This window comes from Lycorma delicatula, chromosome 8 (genome assembly GCF_047948215.1).
Source record: "Lycorma delicatula isolate Av1 chromosome 8, ASM4794821v1, whole genome shotgun sequence".
NCBI lineage: Eukaryota > Metazoa > Arthropoda > Insecta > Hemiptera > Fulgoridae > Lycorma > Lycorma delicatula.
The window spans coordinates 24,416,597-24,442,091 of record NC_134462.1 but is presented as its reverse complement, the minus strand read 5'-3'; the positions used below and the strand labels follow the sequence as shown (position 1 = coordinate 24,442,091).

The following is a 25,495-nucleotide window of genomic DNA, read 5'->3' as shown; positions in this document are numbered from 1 at the left end:
ATTTGAATAAAGAGGCTTGCGATATTACAAGATAAACGTTTTCATAATTGCAGACAGAAACACATTTTGAGTCTAGATTGTTTTAGTAATGGACAAAACAGCGACTAAAAATTGGACTACAGGCCGTTAAAAAATATCAGCATTCAAGTAAAAAAAAAATCAAATGTTTACAAACGAGGTGACTGTTGTGAAAAACAACCGATAATTTTATACTAAAATTATTAATACGTTCGTTAGGTTAATTTTGTTTTTATTATCCTATAACCATCGAAAATTATTAACGACTTAAATCACTCAAATTTGTAATTATACTCATCCTTGTAAAAGATGGATTTCCAAAGTAGTTCGAACATTACAACCGCTCCCGTCGATCGATTATTTAATAAGTCTGCGCGATCTTTCACCGCGCTTTACGTAAAAGACTTATCAAATAATCGGCACGATCAAACAAAATATAAACATCAGATTTTAACGAAATATTTACACGAGTAAAAATAAAATTATACAGTATATTTTATTTTAAAACATTCATTTTAATAGGCCGGGACAGATGCGATAATATAATTGCTCGTAAAAAAAATATTCGGTAATAAAGATGAGTTCATCGAACGTAGAAAAAATATGTGAAAACGTTCGATTTAATAATCGAATAACCAGCAGACTGTCGCTAAGAAGGCGACAACAAGAACAAAATATTCTCCTCGAGTCGGGTTAAATGGTGAGACGTAGATACGATACGGGTGTGGGAAGGGAGAGCGAAGGGTCGGGAAAGAAAGAGCAGTATCGGCCAATAGGTAGGGAGGAGCCCGACGACGGCCCAATCGAATAGCGTCACGGCCTACCCTACCACTTTCCGAGGCGGCTGCGGCGGCACGTAAACAGGAAATGTAATCGTATAAGCGGCCGGCAGAGCGTAGTCGGACCGCGATAATCTTTGACTTCTAGACCGCGAGTCGTAAGCGAGGGGTTTGTTAAGTCCGCCGATGGCCGGTTCGGTTAAATAATCTCAACGATAACGAGAAGCTCCGAACCGTCGTTTGATAGGAAACTACAATCGTCGCAGAGAAAAATTATCAAAAAAGGGATATTTCGCGCAGTGGTTAATTTATTAACGGGCGATAAAAACCACCAAATAGCAAACATTCCTTTCCAGCCTTTTGACAAATTACTAGGTACGATTTAAAAGGGAAAAAGCTAAAGCAAAATAGTTCACTTAATTTGTAAATGTCAATCCACTTAATATTTGTGTTATATTAAAAAAGTATTTTTATTTTTTAATATAAATTTAGGCTAAATCATCAATTTTATTAGAAAAGAAACACTGAATTTTGGAGTACAATTTGAAGGATGAAAAGTAATGGAAGAAAGAAAGGTCGATTAACTACAAGAGTAAACTATTAAGGACTCGGATATTAACGCTTTCGATGATAATATAAGTATTAATTTTTTCGATTGTATTTTCTTTACTGAGGATTATGAAATTTAAAAAATTGAAAAAGTATTAGTAGTTCTCCGGGATTATAAATTGAGGGGAAAAGATCGGTTTGTATGTTTATATAATGAAAATCAGAGAAAAATAATAAATAAAAAAAAGAAATAACCAAAAAATACAAAATGACCTTCAAAAATCATTTACAAAATTTTAATAGAAATTGTATAAATAAATTTTTAAAATTCAAGCGCTTAAAAATAAAATAATAATTAATTTCGAGTGGGACTATCGGAAACAATGCTACGCAATCTTTTTCAACACAGGTAGAAGAGTTTTTTTTGCAGAATTTTTCAGTTACCTCGGTGTTAACAAAAACAGGATTTACTCAGATAATCACAATGCCGATGCTTAATTAAAACAGAAAAACAATTTCTTAATACTGTGAAAAATCCAAAAAAAATAAGCGCTTACAACACGAATTTAATGGCTCGCCAAAAGGAAATCGTCAAAAAAAGCCCAAAAGAAACAACACTAATGGGGGTTGAAAAGGAATCCCACAAGATAAAAAAAAAACTATCAAGAATATCATGTCATCAAAAAGTATAAAAAATTGATCGAAAACCCATTTAACCGATAACACACGTAATTCGAACATTTGGACACATAAATTACAGCATCTTCTTATTGTTTATAGGAATAATAATCTGTGAGAAAAACGAATTAACTAGAGGGTCGTAATGCGAAGGAAGAAAAATAAAAATTATGATTTTAATAATAAAATGTCACAAATGATTTAAAAACGTTAAACATCGCATGAGGAATCCGATTGGTCATTAGGTCTCCTAAGACATCGATAACATTAACATAAATTTTTTCAAATTGTATAATCGTCAATATCTAAAAAATTACAAACTTAATTTGCGGATGGAAAAACCAGATTTATATAAAGAAAAAATAAACTGTTATAAAAAAAAATGGAATAAGAAGACATATTTTCGATTGTATCTCCTTACACAAAACATTAATTACGCTAAATTAACAAATAAAGATAACAATACCAGATTATATCATTAAAAATATATTGCCCCATTTTGGTTACACTCCCCGAAAGCGTAGCAGCATATTATTCAACGTGAATTCCGCTGAATTTGTCTTCCAATCTTGAAACGTTACTAATCCTTACGTTAAAAGATAGCTCTACAATTATGTATTTAGGAGTACAATATTAAGGAAAACTTAATTTTTCCAAAAATATTTGTAACTAGCTTCCGGTAAACAGTACCACTCAGCACCGGATAGCTGAACGGTGTAAACAGGATGTGTAAAAAACGAAGGCTATCGATGAACTATCTCGAGGACAGTCGGAGATATTCGAGGTAGAATAAATTCAACCGACATTTTTACAAAACACCCACCGGGTTGGTCTAGTGGCGAACGCGCTTCGCAAATCAGCTGATTTCATTGAAATCTTTTGACATTGAAAAATCTTTTCAACGTCAACAAGCATGCTATAATTATTAACTGTGAATTATACCTTTCCGGTTCTATTTTATCCATCTTGAAGCGTATTTTTATCCGTATTTGTATAAATTTTCGGGAAACTCCATTATTGGTAAAATCGGTCGACGGCAAACAGAACGAGGCACCGCTGAATGAATAAAACATGTTGCGCTTCGCCGGTGCTAACTGGTCCAGTTTTTACATAATTAAGGATTTTTACCACCGCGTACATCCGATTCTCGTCTACCCATATATTTTTCTAGGGATATTTAAAAGCCGCTGTATTCCGGCTTCTTAAGGGCGTACAATTTTTAATACGATTGATGCTCGTAGATATTTAATTTTTTTAAATAAAATAAAATTAAAACATTAAGCATTTCCATAAGCTCAGTTTGTTGTTCTTTCCGTTGCATCAAAGCCAAGATAATCGATCGCTGGCCGGCCGATTTTAAACGACTCGTTCCCTTAAAAAAAAAATTAACAACCCGTATCGGAAGGAACGAGCAAAACATTACGCTCGAGGGTAAAAATTAGCCGATGACCGAAGAAATGATGAGGGGAATACAGGCCGGAAGCTAAAACCTTTACGAGGGTGAGTTACGACTAGTAGCAACAGTTTTGAAGATAATTTTTTTCGTTTCCGTTATAATACGACATACTATTCTAATTTCCTTTAAAGGAACTGATGAATTCGGGCACGAAAAGAACAAACAGTAGAAAATAGTAAACGGAGATGAGCGATTCCGTGAAAGAGAAAGAATGGACATTGCCGTATAACAGAAAACCTCCCTTCTCTTTAACATCCTAAACAAATCTAACCTACGTAATTTACATTCCCGACCGACAATTCGTGTTACTTACTCACACTATTAAAGCGAAAAGAAGCGAATTGTAGTACTGGGACGGCGATTACTTGTTTATTACATAAATTTAATAAACGGCTCGTTAAATAAAACTATAAAAGAATTCATAGTACATCTATTTATAAAAATGCGTGAAAAAAGGCAGTAAAAGACATAAGGAAACATTTATATAACGAGACAGATTAAAACACAGGTCCCTGGTAGGACTTTTTATTTTTCATAGGTTCAAGGCTTACGCGCTTCACTACACGGCCCGATTTCGCCGGTCCTGTTTTATTTTGACGAATTTCTTCTGGTCTGTTGTGTATTATCACTCCATAAGTTAAGCGAAAGATTTTATCTATATAGAAATTTTAGGTTACGGTTTTATTTCTTTTTTCGACATCGTATTTCAAAATCGTAAAAATAATTCCATCTAAGGGCCATCTTCTGTTCGGAACACGTACAAAAAATTATGTTTCGAACTACTGTTCGAAATTGTAGTTATTATTACCCGTTCCTGAACACGAGGAGTTTTGGTTTTTCAAGTATAAACCTACCGGCCAAAGTCGAAAGATGTTTTTATTACTCAAAGTTTATTTAGTTAATAATTAATTGATACTTAAACCGTGGAACCATCGGTCATCACTAAATTAAAATTTTATTAAAAAGCCGTACAACCGGATCCGTTGTCGGATTTCCTTTGCCGGTTTCGATATGAATTTCTAAACGAAAAACATTTTCTCGAATGAGTGTCGACGGTATCCAACCCGTATTAAAACAACGGTGCCGAATTAAAAAAGGTGGATAAACGCTAGTGTAATATTTTATAAAATTTTACTATTATATATTTTGTTTAGGTAACTGTATAATTAACGTAACGATACCTATTTAATATATAAATCTATTACGATAGTCGGTTATAAAGAGTCATTCAGTCGGTTAATACAACCACCGTTAAATGAACGGCTTAATATTTTCGCCGTACCGCTTTATCAAGTGAATACAATGATTTAACATAAGGATTAACGGTTTTAATTTTCATTAAAGCCGTACAACACTTAATATCGAATACATAAATTTCAGCGGATAAATAATCGATCCCACGTATTTCTCTCACTACATCCAGACACTTGTATCAGCAAACGAGATGTCAATTAACACCGGTTAACCGGTTCATTAACACTAAATCAAAACAAAAAGATCTGCAACAGAACGGTAACAACCTATTACAGACCCGATCAAGTTAAATTTCTCGCATCGGTTCTTTTTTAGACCGTAAAGTGACGGTGTTTTATAACAGAGAGCTTCATAAAAATCCGTTAATCCCCATACCGTACCGTTTTTTCCTAATATTCTTACGCGACGTACACAGTGGAATTCTTTCCAAGCCTTTATGAAACCTTTAATGTGAAATTGTTAGTAATACTTTCACGTAGTTTTAAATATGTAAAAACGTATACAAATACTAAAAAAATCACATTAAAACACTTTTAAAGAAAAATTCTAACTGTTTTAAAACGGTTTACTTCAACTATTAATTAACAAGAAAAATCCGTTAACATATAACACTATCCAAGACGAGAATAGATTAAGAATCGATACATTATTTATAAATGGGATAGCTAGATGAACAACCGAAAATACCATTCGAATACAAAAAAAAGTACACGGCGTTAACCACCATTTCGTCAAATATATGTATTCAATCGTTTTAGTCACAAACACTTAGAATATATTTAAAAAAAAAGCAAATTCTTTGCATGCTGCGTAACAAATCTGATCATCAGCAATAATAAAGGTAAATCATTAATCACAGTTGATGATATGTATGAGTGTGAATGAAGTGTAGTCTTGTACATTCTCAGTTCGACCGTACCTGAGATGTGTGGTTAATTGAAACCCGACCGCCAAAGAACACCGGTAGCCACGATCTAGTATTCAAGTCCGTGTAAAAATAGCTGGCTTTACTAAGACTTGAACGCTAGAACTCTCGACTTCCAAATCAGCTGATTTGGGAAGACGCGTTCACCGCTAGACCAACCCGGTGGGTATGAGACTCGAATCCATAATAATTATTCTGTACGGTGGTAATCTTTTTATCCGGTTAATACATCGATTAATATCAATCGATAAGTATGCTCCTTTCCGGGAATGGAACCGGCCGATTACTCCCAAGTTACAATTGCAGGAGAGAGTGACTGCAAGTTAAGACTGCCACAATAAAAACAATCGCTCTATTTTTGTCGTGACGATAGGACACGACTTAGTTTTCAAACCCTGCAAAACTACGAGATTTCGAAATAAATGAAACGGTAAATAACAGGAATGAAAACTAAACTTTCCGCATCGATAATAAAAAAGAAGCGGTTCGCTTCCTAATCGCGTATACCGCGGACAGGAAACGCAGTAAACATACGACGAATCGTGAACTACCGAAAATAATGTGGACGTTTCATCTAAGTGGACTTAAATGTACCGCTTTCTGCCGAGTAGAAACCTAATTCTGTCGATTACAAAAATAAACAAAAGAGTAAGCTACATCTTGTTTTTTTTTTTTTGTAATGTCTGGCTTGAAAAGATTTCAGCATCGATCGCTGTCACCAGAAATTAATCTCGAGAAGACCTTTTTAATTAATTTAATAATTTTTCAAATAATTAACTATTATAACATCTGTAATATAACACAGATCACGTAAATTTCTTATTAATAAATAACAATGATTAAATATATGAGATAAATACAGAAATAATTCTAATAAAGTTGTACAAAAACGACAGATAAATAAAAGTTTACTTTTTTAAAGCTATAATAAAACATCGATAAGAAGGATTTTTTACTCATACTTATAAAACAAATAATAAACATAACTGGCGCGGTAGTAATATTAACAAAAATAATACGATACCTATAACGAATAGCTTTTATTAACAATTTGCCTGCAGTTTGATGTTATAATGTCGACGACAATATAGTCGGTTTTTGGAAAGCTATGGTTTCAGCTTCGCAGAGCTAGGAAAATCGTTTCTATACGTAGTCGATAACTATTCCTGTAATAAGCTAAAATTCCTTCCCTCGAAATTGCAATACGGCAATTTTATAGAGTAATTTATCTTTTTCAAATAATTTTAATCGGTATAGAAAATATTTAAACCACGATAGTAGTATCGTATTATTTTTGTTAATATTACTACCGCGCCGTAAACGCGTCAGTTATGTTTATTATTTGTTTTATAAGTATGAGTAAAACAAGATTATCCGATATATAGGTTTGAGCTGTAATCGAAGGATAAAGTAAATACGCCCAACACGAATTCCAATAAAACGCAGACTAGACATGCGAAAAAAATTTAATCTGTTCATTGCTGTAGAAAATTATAATACTACTCTTATCGCAGGCTACTATACGTGAAACCGGAATCGAGACGCCGACATCAAAATCGATTTAAGTAAACTGGAAATCAATGAAACATGTTCAAAAAGAAATTGTTTAGAAAAACATCAATGTATCTAAAATACTAAACGAAGGTTTATATTAGATGCTAAATCTAAATTAAATTAAAGGAAGATGCATGCTATTAATTGTTGATACTAACTTGATTTAATAATGACGTTACTTTACATTTAACGATTCGGTTGAAGCTAAAATGAATAAAATTTTTCAATACGATATTACAAATCGTATAAATACTGTACACCGCATTCGGGTTTCGAGGACAAGAGCAGTCGGTTATTGCAATTCCCCAGCTAAAAAACACAGCTACACGGCTACATACGCCAGATTGTTTCTTTTGATTTTTATGATAGTCGTTAAACCAGACAATAATAATAGATTGTAGTGTGTATATTCTCCTAGAAAAATAATGCAGCGTCTAAAATCAACCGGACACGGCTGCAAAATGCATAATAAAATAGGAGGATGAGAAATACCCATAAGAATCTGGTTAATACTACTTTTAAATTCAACGAATATTATTCGTTCGTTAAACTTTACACAGCAGCAATATCTACTTCAGAATGCAGGGCTATAGAAAAAAAAATGTATAGAACTCATAGTATAACCTGTAAGGCAGACTAAACCGGCAAAACAACCCTCCTCAAAATCGCCTCCCACTAAAAAGCGAGCAGGTACACCTTCCAGCCGGGTTAGCGATACATTCTAGGCTTTAACGGTGGAGGTAGGTGTCTGCAGAGGCGAAAATGACGAGACTCCACGAGAAGACATCCTTGCCTCGCCGTACCCCCTGTACCGTAACGCAACCCTCTTTCTTTTGTATCGCGGCTCCTCAACCCCTAAATAACATAGAAAAACCGGCTGTGCAGCCAGACGTCCTCGCAACACATTTTACAGATTACAATCGGCATAAAATGGCTGCGGTAAAAAATAACAACGACCAAAATACAGGTGTTCTGTTAAAGCCTGTATATACGATCGAATTATATGTCGCACGTAATTTATTTATTATTAACGAGCTGAAATGTACATAGAATCCCTCGGGATGGAAACCCTCGATCAAAATCACAGCAAGATGTAACGTAAAAAAATTATTTAAATTTTTAATTCCTTTAATTCTCACTCCAATTTAATCCTTATTAAAATATATCCCATCATCATCACTAAAAAAAATTTGTATCCCCAAAATTCGTTTTTTAATTATTAATTTTTTCAGGTTAAAAACCGAAAAGATTATTCTCCCTGATAAAACGAAAGCGCGATGGAACGTCGTCCCGTATCGCTTCAAATTACGAAACCCTTAATAAATATTTGAGTAAGTTATAAAGAATATAAATAATAAAACAAATTTAAAACGTAGTATACAAAAATAAGTCTTTAAATACAAAATCCGAAATTAAATAAATACATTCGCATAACTTTTTATGGTGTAATGCATGCATTAAAGAACGTAGGTAATTGTAAAAGGGGGAGTCAGACATTTAAATATATCCTTCAGAAAAATAAACCGCGTATATAGACGTAAAAGGATTGAACGAATAAAAAAAAAATAATTACAAATCGATATAAGAGGAAGGTGCAAGATAAAAGGAACAAAAAACTCTTATTTACTTTTTAGTTAACAATAATATATATAATAAAAAGTTGGCAATGGAGAGTCTAACATCCATTTTTACTTCCTTGTACAAAGTAAAGGAGGTACTGCGATCGCGAAAAATTTCGGTTTTCAGATTTCAACGGAAATATCCATTTTGACTAGTTTTGGCGTCAGGTTATGTACGAATGTATCTCGCATAAACCAAAAACGATTAACCGTAGGATGTTGAAATTTTTGGATTTAGGACTGTTAAACGTCTAGTTGTGCACCTCCCCTTTTGATTGCAATCAACTGAACCGTAAGTGTAAAAAAAAAGCCCAAAATCCAAATTTTTCTTAACTGAAGTAATTAGCTCTCATTGAGAGCTTTTTAACGATATTAAGTGATACTTATTTTCATTGGTTCCAGAGTTACAGCCAAATAAAATTTTAATTCATGAAATATTTGGATCTTGCAACGGGAAGGTACATCGGTTCAAATCCGACTCCATCTCTTTTTTTATAACTTTTTTTTAAAATTTAATTATATTGATTTAAAAAAAATTACGATAAATATCAAATTCAATAAAAAAAAAATATGAAAAAATATCAGAAGTTGTTAATGAAATAAAATTTTTTTGTAGGTTTCATTTTTGTTAAATGTGTATTTTTAATAATAGGCGTACAAAGAAGTCCTGCAGTTCCACATCAGATTTTTTTCTATTTATAGGTTCTCTTATAAAGGCACCTAGTTTGTTTTTGTTAAAAAAAAAACGGGTTTGAATTTTTAGATTAAATATAACGATTTCAAGTAAAGATTTAAAAAATCTCAACGATGTTAATGGGTAAATCCGGTTTAAATGGTTTATTCTGTAAATCTCATTAGAATGTGCATCCCGGTTCACGCTAACAGATTTCAACGAAGTAAAAATAAGTAAAATTTTATTGGAAATGATCGCGCCTGCATACCTACGCAAAAATAAAAAGATACAGATTCAGGTAACGGATTAACTTGCTGACAATCAAAATTGTAACTATGAATTTACAGTTGTTTTATATAAAACGTTTACAAACTGCAGATTCTAAAATTAAATCTATTTTCTGAATGTAATTCGCGGAAACCTTGTAGAACTACCTCTTTACATTTTATTCGTCAGAAATTAGAATATTACTTGACGAAAAATAACAGTTATGACACACAACCTTTAAGCCTTTCTACACATTGCGATAAAATAACCCCGAACAGTATCCAAAGTTCAATAAAAACAGCAGTAAAGTCATTCAGATCGGCCCAGCCGTTCCTCGATTTTAAGAGCTAACATCTTTAAAAACATTCCGAACGATATATAACGATTGATTTATTTTACGAGTTGCAGCCGTAGGTTTGTTATTTCCGGGAAAAGTCGTATTGGATACTCGATTTTGAGTAAACAAATTCGATTCCTACGGATTCATTTTACTAATACAAAATATTAGCGCACGAAGACTTAAAATTTATCAAGAATTTATAAACGTAAAAAAGCTGATGCGGACACCACCCGAATTTCTTGTACGCTTATTAAATTACATGTACACCTTTTTTTGTTGCACTTTAATTAAACTTATTTCATTTGAAAGTGAGATACGATCCTCAAATTCTTTAATTAAGTGGAAAGTTACTCATCAATTGCATTGTGATGGACACCAAACCAAATAGCATCACTTTTTTGTGAAGGTATCTTATATTAAATAGTTTATATATCGATTTTCTTTGACGTAGCTCAGGTAGTTTAAGTGAAAACGTGTCCGAACCGTAACCATGCACACATCGGTTCGAATCCGACTTCATATACATATATTTGTTTTTAACTGTTAATTAAATTAAATATATTGATTTATTAATAATTATTAACCTCTGTAAAAACCTTTGAATTAAAATGAAGAGTACATAAAATTTTATTTCACTAATAAATTCCTGATTTTTTTCAATCTGAGTTTAATAATGATTAATAAATCAATATATTTAAAGTTAAAGAAAAAAGGAGATGAAGTCTGATTCGAACCGATGAGCCTTCCCCTTGTAAGATCAGATATTTGATTAATTAAAATGTTATTTGGCTATACCTCTGGAACCAATGAAAATAAGTACTGCATATGATATACCGTAAAGCTCTTCTAGCTTAACATTGCAGTTAAGAAAAAGGTAAAAATCCTAATTATTTCGAGATTTTGGGCTTTTTTGGGCGCTTTTTGTCCAGTCGATGGCAATCAAAAGAGGAAGTGCCCAACTCCTGATGTTACAACAGTCCTAAATCCAAAATGTCAACATTGTACGGCTAATCGTTTTTAAGTTATGCGAGATACATAACGACACGCCGAAAACTAGTCAAAATGGATTCAGGGATGGTCAAAATGGATATTTCCGTTGAAATATGGAATTTTTAGCGGTTACAATACTTTCATTACTTCGTGCAAGTAATAAAAAAGCATCTTACACACGGCTGGCAATTATATTTTCTTGTCGAATGTTTAATTTTAAAGGTCTACAATATCGAATCGAGATTATAAATTTCCACATTTTTAATAGTATCAACAAAAAATTTCATTTCTGATCACAAAACATATTTTTTTTAAATATGGGATTTGGCCTGTACACTTTTCATAAAAATTGCTTCAAAAATTATATTTCTACATGCAGAATGTACAATATAAATATTTTCCAGTTACCGTACCGGTATATAAAGATGATTACGTTAACTTTCCAAATCATAATGAAACTGATCATGTAATGAATTACGTTATCCGCTTACCATTATTTACAAAGATGATGCTTACATTGGAAAATAATATTATATTAAACGGATTCAATTTTGTCCAATAAAATTTTCAACTATAAAAAGACGATCCAAAAAATTGAATTACTCGTATAAAAAATGTGAGACGGGTGGTACTTCTTTTTAAATACATACATTGAAGTTAAAAAAATAATAATACTATTAATTTACAGCTCAAAGGGGTGTTTCTAACCGGTAGAAAATAACAATAACGACATCGTTCGCTGCTACTTTTCCCACGTTCCATGAAAAGTTACATGGCGGCCTAATTCCGAATTTAAAACAATATGTAATGTATACACCCGGATAATATGTAAATTTATGCTATGCATATGATTGTAAACGGTTCTCACACTATAATTAACGATTTCACTTTCTTTTAAAGAAAAGTGTATAAAAAAAATATAAGCTGCAGATAAATCTGGATGCGATTTTCTTAAAGTTTAAAACTCGTTCTATTCATAAAAAAAAAAAAAATGTAAGGTACTACTCTAACAAAAGGGCATTTTATGCACATACAATTTGCAAACGAATGTGATATATATTCTTTCGTGATTTGTTACCACCTAGATCGGTTGAACCGCCGTAAACGCAAAACATATTATAACGATTAAAATTTTAACATAAAATTTTTTAACGCGCGAGAAAAAGACACTATAGTAGTGTACAATACGATATCAGAGAAAGCGACTCTTGACGGATTACATCTCTGCAGAATAAAACTGACTTATGAGCCGATCCTCTGCGATCCTTCTTCCCGAAAATTCTAGGTTCGAATCCCGGTCGGGCACGGCGTTTTTCCTCGCTGAATTAATTCGTCTCTCATAAACGGCTGTAATCAGACATTAACCTATAGTCTAAAAAAAATCCGACCGTAAATAATTTTACTATTCTTTGTAATTTTAACGATTTATTAACGATCTCGAAAAATAATCTATTCTGTATTTATACCGTAGCCGTTAACGATGCACGGGAGAGAAAAGCTTCCGGACATTTAAAACGCTTTTTTTACGGTCTTTACAAATATATGTTTAAATGTAGCAGAAATGTAAACTAAAAATGATAAGTTAATTTCCACGGAATTTAACGAACGGCTAAAGATGTACATATAAACCTTATACTAATAATGTACATATAAACCTATCTATTTTTACATTTTAGAAACGGAAAAAGGCGAAAGATTATCCTTTCACATTTTTCCCCATTAACGGCGGTTCAAAATTACAGGTAAACAATAAAATTAAGCGATACAAATATTGTAAAAGTCTATGAGTAAATGAAGACATAGTTCTGCCATATAAAAATGTAAAAATATATCTCCTTTTAACCGGTCAATTAATTCTGATAATTACATTTACAATTCATTATTATTGTTAGGCTTTAAGGCAGTAATTATTTGTTTTTTCTGGCTAAATTTTTTATTTAAAACATAGAGGATAATAATAAAATAGAATGTACAGGGAAACAATTAATGAAAGAATAAGATGAAAAGAAACAGTAGAAGGAATAGACAAAATAAAACTGTCAAGAAAGAAAAAAACAAAAGAAAGCCGATTCTCATCAATTTTAACAGCACTTAACCGCGTTAAAATTTCGCGTCAATAAGACTTTAGTAAACAAAAAAAGATTCAAAACACGAGGATATAAAAATCGATTATCATTTAAAAGTTTTTAAGGGTAGCGCTGCAGAATCGGGGGTCGTCAACGTCGCCAGGGTGAATATAAAGACAGAATTCGTCCTAGTTATGTTTCTTTATTACCGACCGCGCAAGATAAACTAAAATCATCGATCGATCGGCCTGTTCAAGAACAGATTGCGAATGCCTAGCAGAGAATTAAAATTTAATATTATGCATCGGCATATCCTCTACGAAATCTAGTTTGTATACTACTCCATTACAAATAACCTCCAATTTAAACATCAATTACTTTTAATCGATATTTCATAAACGACTTTATTAAATAAGTTAGCACATACCCGTATCTGGGGATATAAAGTACATTATCTTAACATGAGGCTAAATGTAGACTTAAGGGACAATGAAATAGAATCGACCGAAAGTAAAAGATAATTTCGACCACGTTATCGCGCTATTACATTAATTTGTTAAAAATATTACCAAATATTAAGGTTTTTCTACTTCCTATAATTAACTAATTGTATAAAAATCAAAACAAAGAATTAAATCTGTCAAAATAAAATCTCAAAAGAACTTCGGTAAGTAAAAACGTGCAGTTAAAAAACCGTATCGATACTTTCAATTTTAGTCTGCAACCTTGTTATAAAGTTAATAAATATCCGAGCGAAAACTTTTTAATATATTCAAATATCAGTAATAATTAAAAAAAAAAAACAAAAACGGAATTTAAAACTGAAAAGAGCTTACCTATTAGCGGTAACATTTTTACGTTTCGAAGGATGAAAAAGCGTTAAAAAAATACTCTCCGACACTGAATAAAGTTTTAAAATTTTTAAATTGGTAGAAGTAATATCGATAACAGACGATGGACTTACCGATTGAGTTTTCTACTCCAGCACTGGATTCTCTCATCGACTGACTGCGTCGAGCTGACTTTGCCAGAAATGCTAAAATTGAAATGAATACTTCATTATGATTGATTAAACTAACTTTGAACCGTATTTACAAAACGTGCAAGACGAGTTCAAAAAACGGCTTATCGACGACAATAGATACCGATCTTCACGCGAGTCGAAGACCAATTTAAAGAGATGAAATTTTGACTTTTAAAGAGATGAAATAGCGACTCTACTGAACAAGGATTGAGCACCGCTTCCGAATTAAATCTGTAGAGCGGAATGGGAAAATACCCGTGTTCTGCATACGACAGCGTTCAAGGAAAGGCCGTAGAAGCTAATAAACCGATGCTAACCGTATTTTATCAATTACAAAAACAACACAGGATAAACCCCATAAAGCTTTTAAAACGCTACGCGTGTTTTTCTACGATTCTAGATGAACGATGTATCGACGGTCAGTTACGGCACACGCACGTTTCAAAATAAAGCGGGCCTAAACAAAATATAAAAAAGCAATCACGGTTAAATAAAGAAAAAAAAGCTTCTTCAGGATTATGTTATCTTTTACACTGCACGATCGACATTCGAAACTGTAAAAAAATTATACAGATACGTTCTATTCATCCATCTTACAGCTTAGAACTCGTCCCGTCAGACTTCTTTTTGTTTTGGACCCCTCGAAGAGTCGCACGTGGAGTCAAGTTTCACGGCGACGAAGTCTAAACATGTGTATAATACCGGCTAACGGACAAAAACAGTAATTAACTTGTTAAATTTATTGAATGAATCGCGTTAATAACTTAATTCTGTTGACCGTCACCTTCTTATTTTACTAAATTATTTGCAAATAAATTTGTACAAATAATCGTTTTAATATGACTTCAACACTTACTTTTCAAAAATAAGTAATTAATCAATCTCATATATTAAAACAAGCAAGACACAGTAGAAACAACTTTATTTTTTCGAAAGAATGAGTTGACACAACATATATATATATATATAAATATAAAAACTACTTTCTTAAAACAAACATCAGATCCGAAAATATAAAAATCTGTCCGTGCTGATAAAATTAAATAAAAAAAACCTTCACAAATTCAATTAAAACTAAATAATGTATTGATTACCAAAGAAAAGGAACAAGTAAACCGCATTATTATTTCTGATGGTGGGATCTACTCACACCGGAAATGGTTATACGGGCTTGCGTTTCAACAACATAAATAGTAACAAATACTTGTTAAATTCTTTGGAATGTTTTCTTTCTCTTTTCTATTTAAATATCGGCATCTACCCAGTGACATTCATAGGATTGAATGTATAACGATCATAATAAATTGAAAAGAAAATGAAAGACATCTATTATAAATAATTTGTAAAAATCAAGTCATTTAAACTCAAATTGCAATATTAATCCTGGGACATATGCACAGCGCATCCTCAACAGTAGGTCTTTACTTGTTTGCAGATACATGACAGAATTATTCAAGAGGTTATTTTTTTTTTTTTTTGTAAAATTCAGCAGTTGTTTTAAAACAATAATGCAAAGTTTATAATTTTTGTGAAGGTTTGGAAACTTTCGTTGAAATAGTGGTAATGGTAAAAGCTTATACCGTTTGAAACGTCGTTAAGGTGTTCTATCACACTACAACGTTTTTGGCAGGAAAAATGAGACTTAATAAACATCCTTCGAAATTAGAATCAATATTATGCTGAGACTTCAAAACGAGTCTCATAGCAGTCAACCTGTTAAAAAATAAGCGATTAATATTAACGTACTTTAAATTACTATTCAATTTCCCATAATGAGATTAGAATTTGTAAAATACGGTGTTTCCCGTAGGAAGGAATACATCAATTTTTTTTTACACTAGCCGTCCGTTACAGTAGCTAGAAGGACCTGACGCATATATACGAAAGGCACAAGTAAGTCGCTTTCTCAGAGAGTAATGATGTTCACTAGATGCGATTAGAAGACGCGTTATTACAAGTAGAGCCGAATGTCGCTTGTACTTCACCGGGCTTTCGAATGCCGATGAGTCGGTAAAGAAAAGCAAGGCGAAATGGCTTCGTCTAATACGCCTGCCCGGCGTAGGATTTTATTGTTTTCCAGAACGCATCTTCGGGAACAATCGGGGTCTTGTGTCAGGTAAGCAACAGTCCGTTCGTGGCACAAACTACACGCCCATGTTCATAATATTTAATAATCTTATTAATATCTATTTAAATTCCACGACCGTCTCTTGAACATATTGTTACAGTAATATACGAAGGCGGTCCAGAAAATAACTTACTTTTGAACCTAGCGTGGAGATGGGTAGGAATAGAGCCGCCATCTTGACGTCAAAACGTTTCTACACTCAGTAAGCATCAAGCAGCTATCGTAGCGTGTGGACTGTGATTTTTCTACTTTTTTCGTTTTGAATTATTGAAATGATGCCTTGTCACTGATGAACCTACGATGTAAATCAACGATAAAAGTCGTGAAAATCGCCGCATTACTATTACGGAACTCTCGCTTCATTTCAGGAAGTTTACTCCGTGAAACTGTATCGGAGAAGCTTGGTTATCACAAGTTTTGTGCCAAAATTTAAGGCGGCAGAGAAGGAATTGAAAAGCTTGTGCATCGTTATGATAAATGCCTGAATTACAATGGCGACTATGTAGAAAAATAGTTTAAGATTGACCCTTTCAAATGTATATAATAAAATTCTTTTTTTTATTTAGTTAACAAAAACGTTAACTTAATAAACAAAATCTTAACTTAACCTCAATGCTATATTTAATGCTTAAACTTAATGCTCAAAATGTTAACTTAGTTTCTGGATAGCCCTCGCGAGCACACACACACACTCGGGCGAGTCAAAAGTATAGAAACCCCTCAACTTTAAAACCGTTCCAAATAAAATAGTGTAACTTTCAGGATAAGGAATCTATCAACTAATTTACCTTTTGATAAAAAAAAGAGTTTCAGCCCCTTTTTGGGAATGGCCCAGGAGTTGTAACGCATGTATTTTCAATGGTAATAACCTCTGTGATAAAACCATTTAAAAGATCTCTTTAAGACAGGAAAAATGGTATAAATAAAATGTTTGTACGATGTCTGTACCCAAATTGGGGGCAGGATAGTTTGAATTTTGAAAAAATTACATTGCTAATAATTTAAGGAATTGTTATCGCAAATACATAAATTTATACAAATTTGATAAAATGGATATTATCGAATAAATTTATTTAAAAATAAAAATTATTTATTACGCATAACGTTTGCTTATTTACTTGCATTTCATTTTAATAACATTCGAAATGTCCTATTTCTGCTGTTTGAGTGTGCCGGTCGGTTGTAAAAGGACGACTGTTATTCAACGATTCCTTTGTGATACTTTGTCAGATTCTTGAATTCTATTTTGTAAATTATCGATATCTTGGGACTTATTATGGTAAACGATACTTTTTAACTGGACACCACAGAAAGTATTCCGATTGTACAAAGTCGGGTGATCTCGCTGACCATTCTGATTGACCCCTTCGGCCAATCCATCTTCCAAGACAAAAATCCATTTAACATTTCACGTATCCGAAGACCGAAATGAGGCGGGGACCATCTTGTTGAAACAAAGCGTTCTGGAAGTTAGAATAATATGGTCGAAAACAAAGCCTCATATTTTACTGCGTTTAAATTTCCATCAATAAAATACAAAGACCCTATCAATCGTCTACTAACAAAACCTCGCCGTACATTTACTTCGACTGTATGCTGTGTATGTGTCTCACAATACCAGTTTGGATTAACATCAGTCCAGTATCGACAATTTACATTGCCTTTAAAATAAAACGTGGGTTCATCGATCAAAATTATGTTGTTTAATAAATTAGGATCTGCACAAATATTTTTTCGCATAGCTCGAGTCTTCGATCGTAGTCATTTTCTTTCGGTTCTTGCACCAAACGAATTTTAAAGGGTTTGGAAAATTTCACTATTTTATGTTCGAAACTATGAACTTTAGCCAATGTTATGTTCTAGTGATGCTGTTCGAATCGAGGGATAAAGATTCTCAATAAATTCTTGCATTATCTCTAAAGATTTCTTTCTATTTGTTGCAGATTTAGGCCTCCTTGGTTTTCTCTCCTATTATTAATGATCTCTGTTTCGATCATTATTTACCGATTGATCTTTTGTCCATGCGTTAGGGGTGATGAGGGAAGCTTAACTCCAAATTTTTAACATCCCCCTCCCATAGACTTTTGAAAAACTCGAAAAACTCAAAAAGCTTTTGAATGCGTTTTTTTCTGAATCTATGCATTTTAGAGAAACGTTTTTCAAACAAAAAATGTAGGGGACATTCTTCTCTACAATTAATGTCTTTTAGGTTATGCTGTATAATTTGAAATTGAAATACTAGGTGGCGCTGAAGTTGTAAAAAACGTTATAAACAAAGTTGTAAACGAGTAGACCGGTTTTGAACACGTGCCCAATTCACAACATTTTCACACTTTCACAAGCTACAGCTCCAAAACGGTAAGTCGTACAAGAAAATTGTATAAATAAAAGTTGTCTGTTTTTTTGAGATTAACAACTTTTCCAAATTCAATACTGACGAAAAACGATTTTTTCCGGTGAAAACATCGAAAAAACACGTTTTTTACAACTTCAGCGCCACCTAGTATTTTAATTTCAAATTATACGGCATAACTTCAAAGACATTAATTGTAGAGGAGAATGTCCTCTACATTTTTTGTTTGAAAAACGTTTTGAGTTTTTCAAAAATCTATGGGAGGGGGATGTTAAAAATCTGGAGTTAAGCTTCCCTCATCACCCCTAACATATGGAAAAAACTTCAATCGGTATGTAAGGAATTTCAAATAAAAATACAAATTGATTGTACTAGTAGACAAAATCAATTAGCGAAAATAAATCCTCATAAGAAACTAATGCACTGAAATAATGAAACATTCTAAATGGAATATTATACAACAATGAAATAAGCATCATTTTTGCAACAATGATCATGCTGACAATATTTATTTAAATTTATATTATATTAAAAATTTTTCATTTTTTTTAATTTAAATTTTACTTTTAAAATATTTATTTTAAATTTTCATGTTTAAAGAAATACATTAAAAAAATTAGCTCCAGTAAAAACTTGAAATCTAACCATAGAAAAAAAAACATTTTTATTTCAAATCCTTTATAAATCAGAAAGCTAAACGGGTTGATTTCTTGGGACATCTACAATTAGTTACTATCATTAAGTGACGGGGATAACCATATTTTTAATGACGACTCGTACACGAAACACGTTTTGCACGACTAATTAGTTTGCGAATTAACAAAATTTTTACAATTAAAATCGGCTTAAAAATTTCTATAACTTTAGTAAAGAAAACTTCAAACTAACTACCGGATTAATATTTTACGACAAGGTTTCAGAATACTCAACAAGTGTTATTTTTTAAGGTTTTTCTGAGTTGAATGTTTAATTACAAAGGGGAACAGCTTACTTAGATTTATTAATAATTAAGGACAATAATAAATCAAAAATAAATAGATCTTCCAACAAACACCCGGATACGGAGACTATTTATAATGATAACCCAACATTAACAGACCGCTCGATTCGTACGAGATCAAAAGGAGCGTGTGACAAGACCTCAAGATAAAAATGAACGCTATCGTTTCTGTGTCACTAGACGACCGTCCTTTTTTTTTCTTCCCCGAGACGTAGTATACGTGCTCGTACGAAAGTAACATAATGGGGATGATGTAGTACCGATATGACGTTACACTAAATCACTTTTTAGGTTAAATTGAAAGTCGAACCTAATACATAAAAGACACCGTTTTAATAAATACAATAACGCTGCTAAATTGAGCCGTGCGTATTTAACTACGCGTAATTGCATTAACCTTTTAATGAAATTTTTTATTTTATAAAAAAAATCTAACCGAAAAATTCAACTTCTGTAGAAAAACGTAAGCACAGTTAATTCTTATTTATTTTGATTAACTGAATGCACACCACACACGCCCTTTAACTATCAAAGCAAAAGATTAACACAGTTTAACACTTGATGGATGGTTATATAACAGAATGTATGTATTCTTATACATACGGATTCACACGCGTGCACAAATATATATTATATATACACACATAAGCAACCTTTGAATAAACAGAAGTAATCCTTGAGCAGATTCTAGAGCTTGAAATAAAGAAAAACGTTCATACAAACTGATGTCTGAAAACCCATTGTTATCGAGTTATAACCAGCGAAAAATTCACCTAGATTTCAGTTCCCCCGCGAAATGAAATTTTCAAGGCGTTATGTAAGGGAGTAATAACTTGACGGTTTCGTATGTCTTTGGCCTAAAAAATCGAAGAAAACAGATCCGAGAATATTCTCCCGTAATTTTCATGATAACAAACGCCAAACAAAAATTCTGCGACGAAAACCACGTTTTTGTTTCGGGTATGAAGTACTATAACTTTATTAAATCACTAATAAATATATAAATTTTATTGTCAAAACTTATAGAGAATTGAGAAAATTGATGTAATAAAATCTACTTAAAACAAAATTTTTAAAAAATCAACAACTTTTATTATTAAAAATAAACAGATCAAAACTTAATAAATTTGTAAAAATCGGAACAACTGTCTTTAATACAATAAATTTAGAACTTTTGATAGATTAAGTTGGCAACAATAATATGCTTCGAAATTAATTTGAATACTATGTAATGTCATAAAATTGTGGTTACAAGTTAATAATGAACGTTTGGCAGTTTGATTATTTTGATTTTAATTATTTTTATTAAGTTACGTAGTGGTTTTGTATTTGTTGTACTCTAAAACCGTACCTACACTTTTCCAATTGAATGCGAATTAAAAATAGTGAAATTCAGTTTTGTATTCTTTGTTTTGAAAAATGTCTTTTCACCGATGTAGAATATGGTGATACGATTTTTAATGTACGGCTTTTGCGATGTTAGTGCTCAGCTGCGGTGGAAAATTAACGACGTAGGTATCTTTGGACGAGTAGTTCCAAACCACAAAGTATTTTGTAGAACTTTTAATAACCTTCGTGACAACGGTATACTTCCCAGCGCTCGTGTTTCATCTGAATGTCAAATGGAACATGGAGAGGTGAAAGGGTAAACATTCTTCAAGTGGTATAGCTTAGTCAACGAGCACGCGAAGAATTTCTAAAAGACTCTGAATTCCACGAAATACATCGTAGAAGACATTACATGTTAACGGACTGCGTCCTTATCATTTTCAGAAAGTTCAACACCTCCAGCTTTGTGACCGTGCCGGACGGCTAAAGTTTTGTCAACGGGTTGACGATTATCACTATTTAATTCCGTTAATATTATTTTCGGGCCAAGCTAGTTTTACCCGTAATGGCATAACACACGGAATTCACATCGGTGGTCTAAAGAAAACTCGCATACATACCGCTGTCGAATCATTTCTTGTAACGATTTTCGGTGAACGTTTGGTGCGGCATGATCGACAACCAATTAATAGGCCCTTTCATACTAGAACAACTATTACGGGGAGAAATTATCAGGAATTTTTGAACAATAATTTCTTACCGCGCTTGAAAATATCTCACTGAGGAAACGAATTGAAATTTACTGTCAATTTGATGGAGCACAAACACGTTTCACGAATGAAATAAGTCAATTCTTAGATGAAACATTTACTGGTAAATGGATTGGACGTAGAGGGCCGATGAATTGGCCACTTAGATTACCGGACCTTACTTCCTTTAGTTTACTGTTCATAGGGATGATGAAGTGGAAGGTATACAAGCAAAACGAAGACACACGTGATGAACTGATCGCTCGCATTCTTAATGCTGCTACCCTCATAAAGCAACGCGAAAATATGATTAGGTTGGCCTCAGAAAATGTAAGGAAACGAGTTGAAATATCCACCATGGTGGAATTTTCTAACATTTATTGTAGGTAAGTATAAACTATAGTTTTATTATCATTATTCATCAATTTTCTCGGAATTAAATTTTAAATTACTTAAACCTAAAAAAAAAAACGTGTTTTTCGTCACGAAATTTGTTTGTTTTACTTTGGATGTCATGAAAACTAACTACTGGAAATACAGTTTTAAAACTGTATAGCGAGTTAAAACATCTTAAAAATCGCAATATTCGCTAGCCGTAACTCAATAACAAAACGATTTCATACATATGTCCATATTTTCCCTTATTTCAAGCTCAAGAATGAGTTTTCAAATTTTTTCTCTTTCCTCCTGAATCTCTCTGTATATATATTTTTTTAAATTGAAAAATACTTGTTTCCTATGACCGTAAGTAATTATTTCAATATGTACAAGTTTTAATCCTATAACAGGGAAACGGTCGCCTGAAAAATAAAAAATTAGTCGAATTCAAAAATTTTTAAAAGTATTAAAAGATTGTATGAACCGGATGTAAATCGTAGCAACAAAATGAAACGACTCTCTAAACGATTATCTAGCTCAGACCGCAATAAAAAGATATGGATTCTATTGTAGAAACTGCTCCTTTAAACACAGTTTGTGATAAACTTCCAATTGTAAAATGGTTTCTAAATTAATGGTTTACAAGAAAAAAATGAATGAGAACGAAAAATATTTTTATTACTGAAAATATACTTTTAATTCATAATAATCATAATCAATTCTATGTTAAAGCGTTAGATTTACGAAATTCAATTAAAATAAAAAAAGTGAACTCAAACCGCGATAATATTATGACTGGCCAAATCTTTATTAAAATACTTCAAATAAAAAAAAAGTATCCGAAATTAAAAAAAACCTAATCGAATATTATTTTGTTTAACGACGATTTAATGATATTTTACGTAAAAAAGACGCGACAAATTAAAAACAAAATTAAATTAAAAAGAAAATTTAATTTAAAGCTAAGGAACAAGACGTGAAAATCGCGTAAAAGTGCATTCTACAAGTTAGACGCAAACGGTAAAAGTGAAAAATGTTTCCCTTCAAAAGCATTATCAGTAAAAGGGATGGCGATGCGCGCTAGCAGTGCGGTGTAGTTAGACCTATAGGGTGGGGAGAGACCGGTATGAATGGCAGTAAACAAAGAGAGACGGAGCGGTGTCCGACGGCGGGGAGACGGCGGCCATGCTGGAATCCTAATGCACTACCGGACACCGAAAACTGTAACCTACACTTCGCTACGTCGTTATATGCGACTCGATGCGGCTGTAAGCGCATAAAACTATGCGGATGTACGCGGTATTTCGGCGACCAAAAGTAACAAGGTAACAAAAGACGTCGATAAAAATTTGAAAAATAAATCAATAGTTTTAATCGTCGAGAAACCGCCTAGATATCCGTAATTTCTAGCTAGACGTTACTAAGAGAATTCATCGGATCGTTTCCACAGTTTTTTTGAATTAGATAAAAATAAAATTAATTACAAGGAGATTTTTTTGTAAAATAACTCTTGATTTCAAATAAACGATGTAGTAATCAATCTTTTTCATAATGTTAATAAAACCAGAAAAACTGTATCGATAAAAAATACGTTCTGGCCCACCATCGATTCCAATAAAAGAAACCTCGGCTTCAAATTTTCAGCCGAGATAAAATATTTTCTATAAAACACTATACAATAATATAACACGGCAGGAAGAAAAATACTTTACAGATAATCAAAACCGATATGGAAAAGTTAATTAAAATTACATATTTGACCGATTAAATCGGAATACGAAAAACAAGTCGGACCGCGTAATCGTACTTCATATTTTATCGAATAATCAAAAAGACGATGCGAAGAGATTAAATGGAATCAGGGCTTCGCAAACACAACATCCGCGTAAACGTCACCCAATAATCTTCGGGCACTTTGTCGATTTGCTGTAATTCGCATACGACAAGGCTTACGCCCCTGGAAGTAATAATCCGAACAGAAATGTAAAATCCGTTCCGCCGATATGCGAATGCGGGGATAGAACTCTGCAGAATTCTATTCGTTTCTTCTTCTTGCAAAGAATCTACTCCGCTGTCATTCTAAATCTCGATTTAAGCTAGACGGAATCTATGAAAAGGGAGAATAATAATTAAATGAATACGGTACAAACGCATAGTCGGGGTTGAAAAGTTTGTATATTAATTGATGTTAAAATTACCGTATTAAAAACTATACGAAAACGTGAAATGCTTGTTTATCAGAGCTAGTTAACTACACACTCGTTAATGATGACCGTAAGGTTAACATTCTAAAAAATCTATAAACTGATTATTGTATAACTTCAGAAATGTCTCGAAGAACAATTATACCAAAAAATACTCGGCGAAATAAAAAACAAAATTAAACCTGGTAGAAATTAGTTGACTTACTTTAGCAGAATTGATAAGTTATACTCTGGGTTGGTGACTTCTTTTCGGGGGGGGGGGGGCGGAAAAGGAAATAGGATATACTTTTTTGAAAATATAAAAATAATATTTAGATAGTAATTAATAATACTCAAAATACAATAAAAAACCTATATAACATAAATAATACCAAAAACCGCTCTCACCAACAAAACAAAAATTGATACGGGAAGAAAGAGTACAGAAAACAAAATTACAATAACGGAAATTTCTGAAGGTAAGAACAATTTTCACCATTTAAATACAGAAGCTATATGTAAGTCGACAAGAAAACAAATATACAATAAATATTATATATGTTTAACTCATCTGCTAAATTTACATTATTTTCAAAAATAATTATATTAGTAAAATGTATAATATATACATCCAACCTCAAATAAACGCCGACTAGCAGAAGTATAAGAAACCTTTTACACAAAACATACCGATAGCATGAAAGCATACACTTTTTACTTCCTTGTACGAAGTAATGTGATCGCGAAAAATGTCGGTTTTCAGATTTCAACCGAAATATCCACTTTGACCATCACTGAATCCATTTTGACTAGTTTTGGCGTAACGCTTGTATCCCGCATAACTCAAAAACGATTGGCCGTAGTATGTTGAAATTATGAATTTAGGACTGTTATAATATCTAGTTGTACACCACTCCCTTTGATTGCAATCGAGTAGACAAAAAAAGCCCAAAATCCAATTTTTTTGGATTTTTTATTTTTTCTTAACCGAGGGTTTATTAAAGCCGTTATTGAGAGCTTTTCATCGATATATAAGTGGTACTTATTTTCACTGGTTCCAGAATTATAGCCAAATGAAATTTTAGTTAACGATATAGGGGATCTTATAAGGGAAAAGCACATCGGTTCGAATCAGACTTCATTTAAATTTTTTTTTTTTTAATTAAAATATATTGATTTATTA

The 25,495-nt window shown here is 32.5% G+C and overlaps 1 protein-coding gene across 2 annotated transcripts in view; it reads right to left on the bottom strand.

Annotated features, from left to right (window-relative positions):
- Nucleotides 1–25,495, bottom strand: part of LOC142328667 (serine/threonine-protein phosphatase 4 regulatory subunit 1-like) — a 343,237-nt gene that overhangs the window by 263,432 nt on the left and 54,310 nt on the right. Inside the window, exon 3 of one of the 2 annotated variants that reach the window (XM_075372571.1) lies at nucleotides 14,133–14,204. The exons of the other annotated variant lie outside the window; for it this stretch is intronic. Coding sequence (XP_075228686.1) covers nucleotides 14,133–14,204 — 72 coding nt within the window. The remainder of the gene's footprint in view (nucleotides 1–14,132; nucleotides 14,205–25,495) is intronic. 2 annotated transcript variants of the gene reach the window in all.